The sequence below is a fragment of the Microtus ochrogaster genome, chromosome 21 (assembly GCF_000317375.1).
Source record: "Microtus ochrogaster isolate Prairie Vole_2 chromosome 21, MicOch1.0, whole genome shotgun sequence".
NCBI lineage: Eukaryota > Metazoa > Chordata > Mammalia > Rodentia > Cricetidae > Microtus > Microtus ochrogaster.
In genome coordinates, this window is record NC_022022.1 from 7000157 (window position 1) to 7015339 (window position 15183).

Consider the following 15183-nt stretch of genomic DNA (forward strand, 5'->3'; position numbering starts at 1 on the left):
ACACATGATTGGAAATGGGTTAGTCCAGGTGCGAGAGTTAGCCGAGAAAAGGGCTAGAGCTAAAGAGCCAAGCAGTGTTTAAAAGAATACAGTGTCCGTGTAATAATTTAGGGTATAAAGCTAGCTGTGCGGGCAGCGGGGTGCTGGGGAGCAGCGTCACCACTCATATTACTACAACTGTCCTCTCACTTAGTTTTTCCTTCCCATTTTTTTATGACACTAGGAAATGTGACTCAAAGGGAAGACATGACTAAGACAAAAGTATTTTTATAATTTAGAAAATTATGCAGAATTTTAAATTTTTCTTAACCAAATTAAAACCTAAATACAATTAGTGAATAAACATGAAAATAACCTTAGATTTAAAATATTAAAATGAAGTACATATTCTTTCATCCTAGCCTAAGACCATACCCATTAAATTATAATATTAATAATAAGAAACAACTCAGTAGATTTTAGACTAATGCTGTGGCCTCATTTTTAACAACAAAAAGTGAAATCACAAGCAAAATCCAAAGGCTCATTTAATCTCTAATGAGATGGCCTCTTCGTGCACAGGCATTCATGGTGACCACTGGGACCAAAGCCAAGCTTTCCCTATTAGGAACTGCTATCCATTTACCCCATTTCCGGTTCATTCTGTTTATGATTGTACTGCTTGCTACTTTGTACCTCATTGTCAACATACATTGCATCCATTGTCAACTAGATTGCTATCTTTGGCTAAGCAGACCTCTTCCTAAGCATCTTTGTATGCTTTGAAGTAAGAAAAACCATTTTTAATGTCCATTTGTCTCCATTAGCACCAGCATAGTGAGCTAAACAGAGTACATACCCAACAATGCATGGTGATGCCCATCAGGCTGCAGTTCACAGAAACAGGACTATACGGTAATAGGTACACAGAATGCATGGATGCTGCCTCCAGAGCAACTATGTTTGTTTTTCTTTTCCCTGTTGCAGAAGGACGGTGTGGAGCGTGTGTTCTCTGGCATCCAGCCGACAGGAATCCCCCACCTGGGCAATTACCTTGGAGCCATTGAGAGCTGGGTGAAGTTGCAGGAGGAGTACAGCACAGTGCTGTACAGCATCGTTGACCTCCATTCCATCACTGTCCCCCAGGACCCTGCCCTCCTCCAGCAGAGCATACTGGACATGACTGCGGCTCTTCTTGCCTGTGGCATAAACCCAGAGAAAAGTATCCTTTTCCAGCAGTCTCAGGTCAGCTCCTCAGACCAGAGCCCAGAGGGCTTGGGTTTTTATGTTGTCTGACGTGCCTGTTCACAAACTTTTTTAAAATTATTCAAGGATGACATCATCTAATGTGATGTTTCCAGTTTAATATTTACATGCATTTATATCATTAAGTATCCTTGTATTTCAGTACTGTTTTTCAGCTTCCTCCTGCTATACTTCATGGTCTTTCATCCTCCCCAAAGTTATGCTACATTAGTTCTTTGGATCCTGGGATTTTTTTTTTTAAGTTGGCTACTTTCAGTCTGATGACTTCCCACTGTTGACTAATCTCCTTGTGATCGGGATTGAATTTTGTGACCAATGATTATTTGTAATTCCAATGGTGGTTTATTGGATATTGAACTTGGAAGGTTTACTGGATAATTTCATTGTCCCTTCTTTGTATAATAGCTTTTGAAAGGATTTGATGGAGCAAGCCAGGATATTTGAAGACAAAGTCCCAATATCAGTGTATAAGCCAAGAAAATCTTCAGAAAGCCAAAAGAAATGAAGCCAAAATATTTGACTCATACCTTCACGATGGGTGAGTCAGTTATCTTTTGACAGGGAGAGATCCTACCCAGAAACAGAGCAATGTAGACACACACTAGCAAAGATAATAAGAACTCCTGCTGGTCACACCCCTTACTGCAGATCCGCTTTAACCTGCAGCATAGCCCCAGTCAAGGGGTCCCCTTTCCTGATCACTGCTACTAAGTTTTAATACACCTTTTTATTAACCCAGATTTTACTGCAGAGTAACCAGCTGAAAATATTTAGTAGGTGTAGGGGCTTGTCACTCAATGGTAGAATGCTTATCTAATAGTTCAGAGTCCTTAGCTGAATCCCCAGCATGGCAAAACACACAAGTATACACAGACATACATGAACACGTGCACACTAAATAAAGAATATCCTTAATAAAGTTATCAGTGTAAGCCTGTCACTCATATGCATATGTGAAATGATGTCATCATTAAATGGATCATGCAGACAACTTACCCAGATTTACTTTTTTTTTTTTTGATTTTTCGAGACAGGGTTTCTCCGTAGTTTTTGGTTCCTGTCCTGGAACTAGCTCTTGTAGACCAGGCTGGCCTCGAACTCACAGAGATCCGCCTGCCTCTGCCTTCCGAGTGCTGGGATTAAAGGCGTGCGCCACCACCGCCCAGCCCAGATTTACTTTTGATTTACAGTTGCTCAAAAAGCTTTTGTTGATGGCTTTTCCAGTTTAGTGTTGGGCAGACCTAAAGTACATATCTGTGTTGGGCAAATGCAGACTTCTTGATGATTTCCATGCATTCATTAGCTTTGGCTTTTTAAAAAGCAGCAGTAAACCAGCTGTATCTTCTGCATATCTGCCTATCAAATATGTGTATGTATTTATTATGCCATCTTTGTCCTATATTACTTTTTTTTAAGTTTTTTTTTTAATTTTATGTATACGGACGAGTGTTTTTGTCTATATGTATATGTGCACCATGGGCATGCAGTAATCATGGAGCCTAGAAGAGGGAACTAGATATCCTGGAAACGGAGTTACAGATGCTTGTGAGCTACCACATGGGTGGTGGGAATCAAACCTTGGTCCTCTGCAAGAACAGTGTTCTTAACCACTGGGTCTTCTCTCCTACCTCAGTCTTACTTTGTTCATGCTGCTGGTCCCCAGTCCTCCTGCCTCGTCAGTCATCTTACCTGAGAAGCATTTCACCTTCTTTCTGAAGGATTGTGATGCCTGTAGTTCTAGAAGCCAGTTTCTTTCTGCCCTGACGCCTGTCCCTGACACTGCAGAGGTGCTCCTCCTCAAGCACCTTTCAAGTCACCTCATGCGAAGCATTCCAGCTTCGCTCCCTCCAAGCTGGTTTTGATACAGGCGCTCCTTTGATCCTTATTTGATGTTATTTCTAAAAATTGCATTCTCAGCCACAAGTTACTATTTCCATATTTCTTGGAGGTGAATACATCTAATCTCCCCCAAATAGCTGCTTGCCAAGTTGCTTTTGAAGTCATCTTTAAATGAATGACCGTGTCAAAAGCCACAGTCAACAGTGGTCCTTTCAGCTCCTTCCTCCAAGGATAATGTCCTCGTGATAACATTTTTAACATCACATTAGCATATTATATATGTTTTTCCTTGTAATAGACTTTTGACAGTGACCTCTTTAGGTATATAAAATGTGCAGTCATTGAGATAACTTCTGTAGCCTATAACACTTAAGAAAGAGTAACCTACAGTGTGAGAGACTTTGTGCACTGTCTCCTAACTGAGGAGCCTGGGAACTCGCTGGTTCCCAGGTGGCTAGTATTTTAGGTCAGGGAGAAATGAATGACACAGAGTGGGGTCTGCCTGCCTCAGCTTCCGTCCTCTTACGCTGTCGTGTTTCCTTGCTGCCTTCCTTGACTTCAGCTCTGTCTTGATAGTTTGACTGTAAACTCTAAGGAACACGCTCATCTCACCTACATGCTGCAATTCTTCCCTCAGCCAGTGTGAACTGCTTCCTCAGGTGCCTTTGTAGCCATGAGACATACCCACTCTGGGCAGTTCCCTCTGTTCTAACTTAGACAGTCACAGTGTCCCAGCTCCACAGATGGACTGGATCTCCCAGGCCCCTTTTTAGTGTCCACACAGAACACACGGAGGTGTTCATGAGAACAGGTCAGTGGCCATGCTGTCATGCTGTTAACAGTTGTTCACTTGGTTGTAGTGAAATAACTAAAAGTGGATATCCCATACAATAGTGTTTCTCTACTTCAGTATTTCAGTGTGCTTCTCTATAAATTAAGAAAACGTTGTATATAAATACCATGTTATCATTATACCTAATGAAGTTGGTGACAAATACACATTACCGTTTAATCCTAAAATTATTTCGAATGGTCTACCCAGAGTCACACGTTGGGTGTTCTGTTTGTTTTGGAGTGTGTGTGTGTGTGTGTGTGTACTCCTTTGCAAGTTGAATCTCTCCTTCCATTGTGGCTTCTGGGAATGGAACTCGGGAGATCAGGCTTGTGTACTGAGTGACCTCACCAACCCTACAGTAGATCTCGTGAAGTTGTTCTTTATGTCTAACTGTAGTTTTGCAGCCTGTACCCTTTGACTGACATCTCCCCATTTCTCACTCCACCATCCCCTGATAACCACCCTTCTGTTTCTGAGTTCAGTTTCTTTCCATTCTATATATGATACACAAGACATTTGTCTTTCTGTACGTGAACTATTTTGTTTAGCATATACCCTCCCAGTTTATCCATATTGCTGCAAATGACAGGATCCTTTCTTTATAAAGACAGAATAGTATTCTATAGTAGCTGTTTATTGGTATGTTGATAGACATCTGGCGGGTTTGTTCATATTTTGATGTTTGGGTCTACAACTTGTGAAAGGTGCTGTCGTAAGCCTGGGAGGGCAGATACCTCTGCCATCCTGAATTCACAGTCTTGGGGTTTGGACCCAGTGTAGGGTCATGTGGGTGTTTTCTTTGGTCTCCTTTAGGAACCTCCACACTCGTTTCCAAGATGGCTGTACTTTTTCGCTCCCACCAATGCCTGGCAGGAGTTTCCTTTTCCCACATGTTGCCAGCATACGTGATCGTTTGACTTTTTAACAGCAGCAGCTAAAGAGATATGAGGTGATGAACCTGTGAAGCCGATATAAGCAAGGACAGAAAAGAACCATCTTGTTAGGTCTGCAGGAAGAGTTTGTGGTCATGTTCATAGAGCGAATGGGTAGGACCTTCCTGCCTGTGTCTGCTGACCCTCCTGGTGTGCTTTCCTCAGAAGCTGCAGGCAGAGGGCTGGTGGGAGACCCACCTTAGACTTTCTGCTCTCACCTCACAGAATGTCAGTCCACCACCTGTGTGGTAGCTGCAGGCATCTTTCTGCTAGTTGCCTGCTTTGGGGCCAAACCTACCCCAATTTAGCTAAAACTTCCAGCAGTAATGCCCCAAAGGACAGCAGCCTAGCCTTTGTACCACACTACCAAGGTGACATAAACTTAGTACCAGTTTGTTTTGTGTTCGTGACCTGCTTGACTCTCGTCAATAACTTTCAGAAGCATATACAGAAAAATAATTTAATTTTGATAAATTAAGCCCCAATATAGGAGACAGGTAACAGGTGATATACAGATCATTTATGTACATCATTTAATACTTTTCCCCCTACTGTTGCTTCCTTTATTTTGGCAGTTTTGTACCATGTGAGCATTTGGTTGAAAAATAAAAAAGCAGAGAATTAGGAAGATTTGGCAACTGGGGCCAGTTAAGAGCATTTATACCTGACACCCCCACACAATTATTCACAAGTAGAATTACTAGTTTTTGAAATTGTGAGTTAGATAAGAGTATTGTTTTCTACCATGTCACATCTTCTTGGTAGTGTAGCCATTGGTTACATGATGATTTTCCCATGTGCCCTGGTTGTGCACTAGAAAAAGCCCTAGTAATCATTTAAAATGGGAAAAGAATTTGGCTATGCTGTGATGCTGATTTTAACAATAATTTTCATCTGCAGTCCTTTGCAGCCTGACTGGAACAGTTTAGACGTATTGAAGATTTTTCCCCATTATTTTCCTTTTCTTCCTCTCCCACTGGCCTGTAGCTCCAGTGCTTCTCCTAAATATGTTTGCCATATGTGGGGCGTTTTCAGACCTCGTCTGAAAATGTGTACATGAGTGTGTATGTGCACATAAGTGTGTTCACAAGCGGTTTTGTTTGGGGGAGGGGGAGGGGGAGGGGAGAATACCTATATGTGTATTTGGCAGAGGTTTCCGTCTCAAAGCCAAAGTCACTGCCTTTTGTTTTTGGCAGACCTGAGCACAGATCCAACTTGAGTCCCCCAGATGTCTGTGAGGGACAGGTCCGCACATCTCTCCCCAGCAGCACCCCTGCAATATAATCACCCTGCAGATGGAAGATAAAAAAACGCAAGACTCAGCCCTCAGCCCTGGCTTCCAGCGGAGGTCAGGACAAAAGGAGGGTTTAGGGTATCAGGATATCAAGTTACTGAAGGTCCAGAACTGTCCAGGAAAAGTCGGCAGAGCAGGAAGGAATCTGAATCTGGAATGTAACCTCTTCTCTAATTAGAGTTATATTTTGTTTCCCAGGAAACAGAAATCTATAGTAATAATAAATTAAAGGGTACTATGGGGAATCAGTTGCTGAACGAAGGCCAAAGGAACTGAGTAGATGGATCTTGGCCCAGTCTGTGCACACAAAGTTATACCTGACTCCCCTCTCTGTCCTGAGAAGTAGAAAGCCAGATCCTAAAATGAGGCGGAGCCCCCATGGGCTCTGTGTACGCTGGTCTTTCGCAAGTGCATTTGAGCATGAATTCATGATTGTGGAACTCTCCAGGTTGTTAGCTACCAAAAAGGAGGGCGTACTCAGCTTTTAATAGGAAGGGAACAAACATCTGTAGACTAACGGCCTTTTGGAATGTATTTGTAAAATTGGCAATACCTCTAGAGTTCCTGGGGAAACGAGTCTCCGAATGGCCTGTGCTGTAGACTTCCGGTGAAGACGCGATTCCACACCCAGAGTCTGCATATGTTTCTTCTCTATAGAGTTCTCACCTAGACCACAGGTGCCCCTTCCTGGCCTCCATCCGGGCTTCTGTATGACTGGATGAGAAGGGATAGGACGGCTGGACAATACCTACAGGAAGTGGTCTTGCCTTACCCTCAAAGCAAGAGTGGCCTGAATGTCACCGCCATCTCTTTTTATTCTTATAATGGACAAGTAACTAATTTTTTCTGAAGCCTATTTAATGTCTACGATAGGGGGTTAAGAAAACCATGTGTTACATTTGGGAAAGACTAACTTTCTATCACCAGTCACTGTGAGCCTGTCTTTGTCTCCAGGTTCCTTGATATGGCAAAGGTTTTGTATAAAGTGGACTAACAGATGGTCATCCAGATGATGGCTATCTTTTTTATCTTCTTTAATAAAATATTTTAAGAAACTTTTTGCTTACTTTTTTTTGTGCCAGGAATATTTTGAATATCCAAGAGTATTGGATACTAAAAAAAAAAAAAAAATGTTTCAACCATTCCAAAAAGTACGAAGATGAATGGCTGTCTTTTGAAATATTAACTTCCTTCATATAGGTTTTGATTCCAAAATAAAACATTGCAAATCAAGAGAAACTTTTTAGCTCCCTCGAATTTCGTTCCATGCTCTGACCCCCTAGAGGCAGCCTCTTTGTCTATTTGGTATTTATCATTCCTGCATATGTGTTTATATTCTTATTGAATGTGATATGGCCATAAATAATCTGTATTATTTCTTTGCACATTTTCAAACTAAGTCAATGGTGTCCTGCTGCTTATCTTTCTGTATCTGCTATCTGGTCCTTGTTTCATTTCATTTCTGAGATTTGTTCATTTGTGTTATTGCTGCAGAGTTTTCTGGCTCTGTCACAATGTATTTACCGATTTTCTTGGCAAGAATACTTAGAATTCTTTTTCAAACTTTTTTTTTTTATAACTACAAACAACAGGCAGCAGGGAGGAAGAGACACAGCCTGGGCTTGTTTGTTTTTCGAAACAGGGTTTTTCTGTAGCTTTGGAGCCTGTCCTGCAACTCCCTCTGTAGACCAGGCTGGCCTTGAACTTACAGAGATCCATCTGTCTCATTGAAAATGTCGTTTGTGTACTTGAGAAAGGCTTTTTCTCCCCCAGAGACTGGGTTTCTCTGTAGCTTCGGATCCTGTCCTGGAACTAGCTCTTGTAGCCCAGGCGGATTCTGAACTCACAGAGATCTGCCTGCCTCTGCCTCCCAAGTGCTGGGATTAAAGGTGTGCACCACCACCACCTGGATGAGAAAGGGTTTTTTTTTTTAATATATTTATTTGTGTGGGTGGGGGACCATGCACACACTGACCTGCATATAGAGGTCAGAGGACAACTGGCAGAAGTGGGTTCTCTCTTTCTGCCATGAGGAATCGAAGTCAGTGGCTAAATTTGGTAGCAAGCACCCTTACTCTTGGCCCTGGACGATTGTTTTCTGTGAGCGTGTATCAAGAGTATAATCACGAGGATGAGCCTTATTCATGCTGCCAGATCACACTGATTCTAGTTTGCGTTCCCACCCAGACACTCTTATGCTCCTCTAAGTCCTCAGCAATATTGGTGTTGTTAGCTAGTTTTCTTTTTCCATTATACACTATGCTATCTTGTTGTGATTGGCACTTTTGGTTGAAGTTAATTTTTTTTTCTCTCCTAACCCTTCTGTTTTCATCTGTGATTTATGTCTCTTTTTGGCCCATTTCTTTAATTGTTTTTTCTTATTGATTTGAGGAAGTCTTTTACATCTTCTGGATACTAAGCCTTTGTTATATACTATCTTTTCTCGGTGTGTGTGTGGTGCCTTTTTAAGTGGGTTAATGGAAGTGGGAAGACCCACTCTAAGTGTGGCAGTGCCATTCTGTGTGCTGTGTTCCTGAACCTAACCAACGGAAGGCTGTGAGCTGAACACAGGCGTGTGTCCATTGCCTTCTGATCCCAGCTGGACTCAGTGTGGCCTATTTCCCTCTGCTCCTGCGGCCACACGTTCCCTGCTACAGCACTCTAGAACTGTGAGCCAAAAGAAGCCTTGTCTTACATTGCTTTTCCTGGGCATTTTATCGCAGAAACAAGTCAAGCCAGCTATGGAAAAGCAGCCTTTATTTTCCTGCGGTTGAGTTCTCATGATGTGTGTTTTCAGTAATTCTTCTCGGCTTAGCGTCGGAGAACTATTCTGTATTATCTCCAGGGTGTTTCTTTAAGTTTTATTCTTCACACTTAAGACTGAGCTATATAAAACTTGGGAAGTCCTACACATTTCATTTGTAGTGGTAAAAGGCCATGCTGTTAATGTCATCAGAGATCTCAGGGGATCTTTGAGGAATGAAGGGTACGTGTTTCCTAAAATTCCAGTTTTTACTAGAAAGCAGAAATGCCGTTACTAGCCACATCCTCTGGTTTTCCTTGAAGTGGGATTATCCACTGATTTGCCTTAGCCACTGGAAAGGGAGGAGCAGAGTACACACCATAGCCAAGCAGGAGTGGTACTTGAAGGCTGTTTTGTCAGACATAAATAAAGCCACCTAATTCTCTTAGGTCGTTGTTTGTATGTAAAAGCTCTCACTTTTAGCTATGTGTTTCTTAGTCTCCCATTGGCAGCATATAGGTGGATCTTGTTCTTTTACCCATTCAGCCAGTGTATCCTTTGTTTGGTGACTTTGATCCATTTATTCAGGTTGTTTCAGATACAGAAGAACTTAGTTTCATTATTTGTTCTGTTGTTTTGTAGCCACTTTACCCTTGCTTCCTCACTTGCCCACTTTTGCGTGGTGGTATCAAACTCTGATCCCTTTCTCTTTATCACAACAATCTGGAAGCATCCCACACATTAGACTCTGAAATAAGAAGAGACAAAGTGAAGTATAATCTGTAGGTGTCAGACAATGTGTGGGAGGCACTTCAAATCAAGAGCAACTCTTACCCAGTGTGTCCTTACAGCTGATACAATGCTTCAGATTAAGGAGAGGTATGCGCAGAGGTAAGTATGCATACAATGAGCCCCAGGACTTAGATGGGTTGACTTTTGAACTAGGAACAGGCAGATAGAATCAGCATATTTAGCTTGGGAAATATTGGACAGAGAAAAGTGAACCCATGATACATACGGACCAATATTCACTGGCATTTCAGGTCCTGACAGGAGGCAATCCAACTGAGGAGAGTGAGAGTGGATCGTTGATAGAACGTTCTTTTAATTAAAATCAGATCCCCAAACAAGGCTCTTGTTAAAGGGATTTGTCATGGGGATGATAAGAGTCTAATAAAAATAACTCAGCATGAAATTGCCCGTTTCCGAGAGGAAGCAGTAAATGGGAGTTTGTGAGTCTGAAATAGTCTTCCAAGCGTCCTAACTAAAGTTTCCAGGACCCGATGCATGGGAGGGTAGCGTTTGCATGGGAAAGAGGGACATCCTGAGGGGCCCTAAGGGTGTGTTAGAGATCTGACCCAAGAATTACCGAACTGGGTCATTGATTAGGTATGATTGATATCTAGCAAGTACATATTTTGGAATCAGCTTCCTTGGGCTCTTTTTCTTAATTTCTTTTTTTTATTTTAAAAATACAGTAAAATACATAGGGAACATCTATGTTCTCAGCACAAAGATGAATGTTGTTAATATCTTCTCATACTACTTTCAGTTCCTTTTAGTTTAAAAAAGTTACAGAGGATGGAGCTGGCAAGATGATTAAATTGGTAAGGTACCTACCATATAAACCTGAGGACCCAGATTCCCATTTTTGTCACCCTCATAAAAGCCAGTTGTACATCTGTAACCCTGGTACTAAGTGGGTAGAGACAGGTGGACCTTGTAAGGGCTCACTGATCAACCAGGATGGCCAAATCAGTGATACCTGATTCAGTGAGAGACCCTGTCTCAAAAATGAAGTGAAGAAATAATAGATGAAAGATACCCAGTGTCGGCCTCTCTCTTCTCTCTCTCTCTCTCTCTCTCTCTCTCTCTCTCTCTCTCTCTCTCTGTCTCTCTCTCTCACACACACACACACACACACATACACATAAACTTTTATTTTCTGTGTGTGTATGTGTGTATCACTTGCGTGTCTGGTGCCAGAAGAAGAGGTAAAATTCCCCGGAGCTGGAGCTACAGATGGGTTTTAGTCAGCCTATGGGTCCTGGGATTTGAACCTTTGTCCTCTGGAAGAGCAGCCAGTGCTTCATCTTTCCAACCCCATAAACTTTTACAATTGTAGATGAAGTTGAACTTTTTAAAAATCCTTTCCTTGTACAGTCCTTTCATCTCTCCTCCTCATATTCTTTCACCATAGACAGCCATGGTCTTGAACTTCATATGATCAGTGTGGCTCATAATTGATACTTATTTTCCCACAAACTCATATTTTGTACTTATAATTCCATTGAGAATATATAATGCTTTTTGATTTTGTGACTTAAAAACATTTTGCAAAAGTAATGTATTGTGGTAGGTTTCACACTTTTTTCACAGAATAGTTTATTTGGTTTTGGTCTGGAGTGATTTGGGTTTGGCAAAGTTTTTTGTTTGTGACAGGGTCTCACTCTGTAACACTGTCTGGCCTGACACTCCCAGAGATCCTGCTGCCTCTGCCTCCCAAGAACTGGGACTTAAGATGTGCGCTGCCACACCTAGAAGAGTGGGTTGTTTCTGTGATCTGTCTGGAGGGTCCGATCCGGCTGGTCTCTTTTGCTGTGCAGACTGTCAGTATACCACTGCATTCAGTACACTCCTCGTTGCTGTCACCAGATGCTCGAGAAGAAGCCCCTTAAAGGAAGGGATTACTGTGACTCACAGTTTGAGGATATAGTGCATCATGGCTGAGAAAGCATGGGGGCAGGGACAGTTTGCAGCTATGGCAGCAGGAACCTGGGGCTGCTTGCTCACATCTCAGTGGACCCAGAAACACAGAGGAGAATGTCAGTACCCACTTTTCCCATTTGTACCATCTAGATCCTCAGCCTCGGGCAGTGCTACCTACATTCACGTGAGTCTTCCCTCCTCGGTTAGTGATCATTGGGGAAACTGCTCAGAAACTCTACTTCATTAACACCTTAATCAAATCAAGTTGACAGTTGAATTAACTAACAGCCACATGCGTCATTGCATGATCACACTTGATTTTGTCATTTCTCTATTAGTAAGCCTGTAATCTTATTTATAAATTTTGCAAGTATTCAATGAATATATGTAAATCCTAAGTGCTCTGCTAAGTACTTATGCTGTGCCAGTGAATAATTCAAATAAAAATCTTTAATTCTGTTGGATTAGAAAAATAAATAACAACAATAGTGCATAAGACAACAGTAAATTATATTAGAAGGTTCAGTTACTTTCATTGCTGCAGCAATACACCATGATCAAAGCAACTTATAAAGAAGTTGTTTAATTGTTTTACATTTTCAGAGCGTTAGCATCCATGGTTGATGATGAGCAGTTGAGAGCTCACATCTTGATCCACAAGCACACAGGGAATCGGAAGAGTCCTGAAACTTCAAAGCCCTCCCCCACAGACGCACTTCCTCCAACAAGGCCACATGTCCTAATCCATTTGAGCCTATGGAGGCCACTCTCCTTCAGACCATCAGATTAGGTTATAAGCAACGTAAAAAGGAATCAGCTACACTTGCTATGAGATAGGAGGGTAGCAGGTTGCTGTTCCTAATGGTGGGATCTGCTAATGGTTGAGCAGACTTAAGGTGAAGGAGTTAGGAGAATTCCTCTCCGAGAAAAGAGCCAAGGGAAAGCCACTGAGGTGGGAGTGTGCCTGAGGGAAGGCAACAAGGCCAGCTTCTGAGATAACAAGAACAAAGAGGGAGGGGAAGACATGTGAAATCAGGAGACAGTATTTTTTATTACCTATAGTAATAGGAACTGACTTTGAGCTAGGTATTGTTCTGAGCAATCTTAGGTAGAAATTACTGTTACCCTTCCTTTGTCAATAATGAAACTGAAGCCCAAAGAACTTACTTAGATACTAAAGTATCAAGTTACCCAGAGTAACCTAGCTAAGGAACAGAACTAGGATTCAGACCCAGGTCAACTCCTTCAAAAGACAAAAGCTCTTGGGTGTGAGGTGATCTGGATAGCTGGGCAAGGGTCCCATGCAAATTCCTCCTGAAGCTACACACTCAGTCCAAGGGGACAGACAGCCTTCCCCCTAGAAGAGGACCATGCTTCTGCCAAGGATATAAAAGTACCTGTGCTCCCCGGATAGAATCTTCAAGTTAGCTTTAAGCCCCACTGCAATCCTTGTGTGAACTTCTTCATACCTTGCTTGATAGCCTTACCCTTCAGCTGCTATAATTTAGCTACCATTGCAGCTGCTCTCTTGATATTGCTTTTCCCTGTATCAACAAGTCGGTTTGCAACTCTATTCTTTCTGCAGCTTCTGGTGAAGGTCATACTTGCAGCCAGTGCCTAGTATATACCCTTGCACCAGCCTGTATTTTAAAGGGACAAACAAGGCAGGCAAACTGCGGTGGCTGAAGAATGCTTGTGCTTTGTTCTGTGGATGGGTGCAGTCTTGTTTGTGGATGGCGAATAGGTCAATTCCCTGCCTTGACCTTTGTCTGTGGCTAAAACAGATCATATAATTGTTTTGTTTGTGGCTTCACAGCATAGGAAAATAATATATTTAAGTATTTACCACTTTGAATTTCTTTTTCAAATAGAAATCAGTACCTCTCCATGTGATTGTCTTGACCGAGACAATTATTTCTCATATTATTTCTCTTATAATGATTGAAGACAAACAGCAAAAAGTTAATTGGTCTTGACCTTTTACCTACTTTCTCTACTGGAATCTATTTGAATTAATTTAATGCTCATTTGAAAACATCAAAATCTCTGCAGAATGTTAAATAATTCTCGTTCCATCTGGCCAAACAAAAAGCTACTCGAAGCAGAATACTGTCATTCATGGAGACACAGTGGTAAGCTTTTTATCATGTCGCCAAGGCTAAGCCTTTGTTGCTTCTTTGCACATGTCCCCCACACTCACTCGCTGTACTCTCGTCCCTTCCCTCCCTTCGATAAAGAGGAAGATTCTCTCACTCTTCTCTGTGCCTAGCTGTGTTCGGATGCGATGCGTTTTCGCGGTGACTGGAAGCCACTCTAATCCTCTTGGCGACATGCTGGGTCACCGCTTGTTTGTCTGCAGCAGGAGTTGGCAGTTTTCTCGGGCCCTGTTGTCATAGCCATTGCCTTCCCTGAAACCCCTTAGAAGAAAGATGACAGATTCCACCCAGCCACTCGCAAAACTTTAAAAGCAATTCCTTGTCAAATACATGAAAAACAACTCTTCCTTCTCTCTAACTTGAAGGGGGAAAAAAAGAGAAATTGTCTTGCTCCAGATGTCAGCTCCTTGCTAGTGAAACAGGCCTGCGCTGGTTCATCTCCATCCCTTTATGTTCCCTTTGCAAAACCCACAGAGAACACATTTGGGGCCACTTTGCAGAATTGGCAAGAGTCTCTGCTTTTTAAGGGAATCATATGGACACAGAATGCCACAATCAATAGACTTGGAATCCCCAGGGCTCAGAAATGGGATTCTTAGGACTCACATTCTAGGTCATCAGTTAGAATATGGCCTGGGCCCAAGAATCATCCCAGTTGTTGCCAGGTTTTGCTTACTTGATTAAACTTGATTCAAACAAAACTAGGTTGAGGAGAGTTTGTATTTTCTTGTTGATTAGTGGTGGTTGCAGGAAAACAAAACAATACAAAAAAAAAAAAAAGAAAGTGAAGAAAGACTCAAAAGAGGGAGAGCTAGGATCTTTACAACTCTCCTTTGGTGGACAGAAGATGCAGCCAGTCTACTTTCTCATCACTGCAGATCTGAGCAGGCCAAATTTTTCATTGGAGTTAGGTGCCTTTCTTTGCTGTCTACATGAAAAGTTTTGTGGCTATCATCATGGATTTAAAGAGGATCAAAGAGGGCTTTGGATGGGGAAGGGAGGGCAAGAGAGGGGAGGGGAGGAGAGGAGAGGGGAGTGAAGTGAAGGGGAGAGACAAGAGACGAAACGAGGAAAGGAGATTTATTGACAAGCCTGACATTTCAAGGGGATGGGTACCCCAGGATGTAGTAAAATCCACATTGAAGATACTGAAACATCCCTGGTCACCTCCTTACTAGGGATGTTGAGAATTTAAACAAAAGACTGGTATTTGTATTAGTTTGGATGGGTGTTTTTAGTGGTAGCAGTGGTGGATATATATACATATTCTTCTCCTTGACCTAAGGGTCTATGCATCAGAAATAACAGCCCAGCCCTTCACTTGTTTCCTTTTAATAACCTTGACTTGGGTCATTCTCAACTATTTGAGCTAACCATCTTATCTAATTATTTCTGCTTTTATACAAGAAGACATTAACTATATATATATA

The 15183-nt window shown here is 42.0% G+C and overlaps 1 protein-coding gene across 1 annotated transcript in view; it reads left to right on the forward strand.

Annotated features, from left to right (window-relative positions):
* The window catches only part of Wars2 (tryptophanyl tRNA synthetase 2, mitochondrial), a 77255-nt gene that overhangs the window by 47045 nt on the left and 15027 nt on the right, over nucleotides 1–15183 (forward strand). Inside the window, exon 2 of the mRNA XM_005357090.3 lies at nucleotides 967–1224. Within this exon, the coding sequence (XP_005357147.1) occupies nucleotides 967–1224 (258 nt within the window). The remainder of the gene's footprint in view (nucleotides 1–966; nucleotides 1225–15183) is intronic.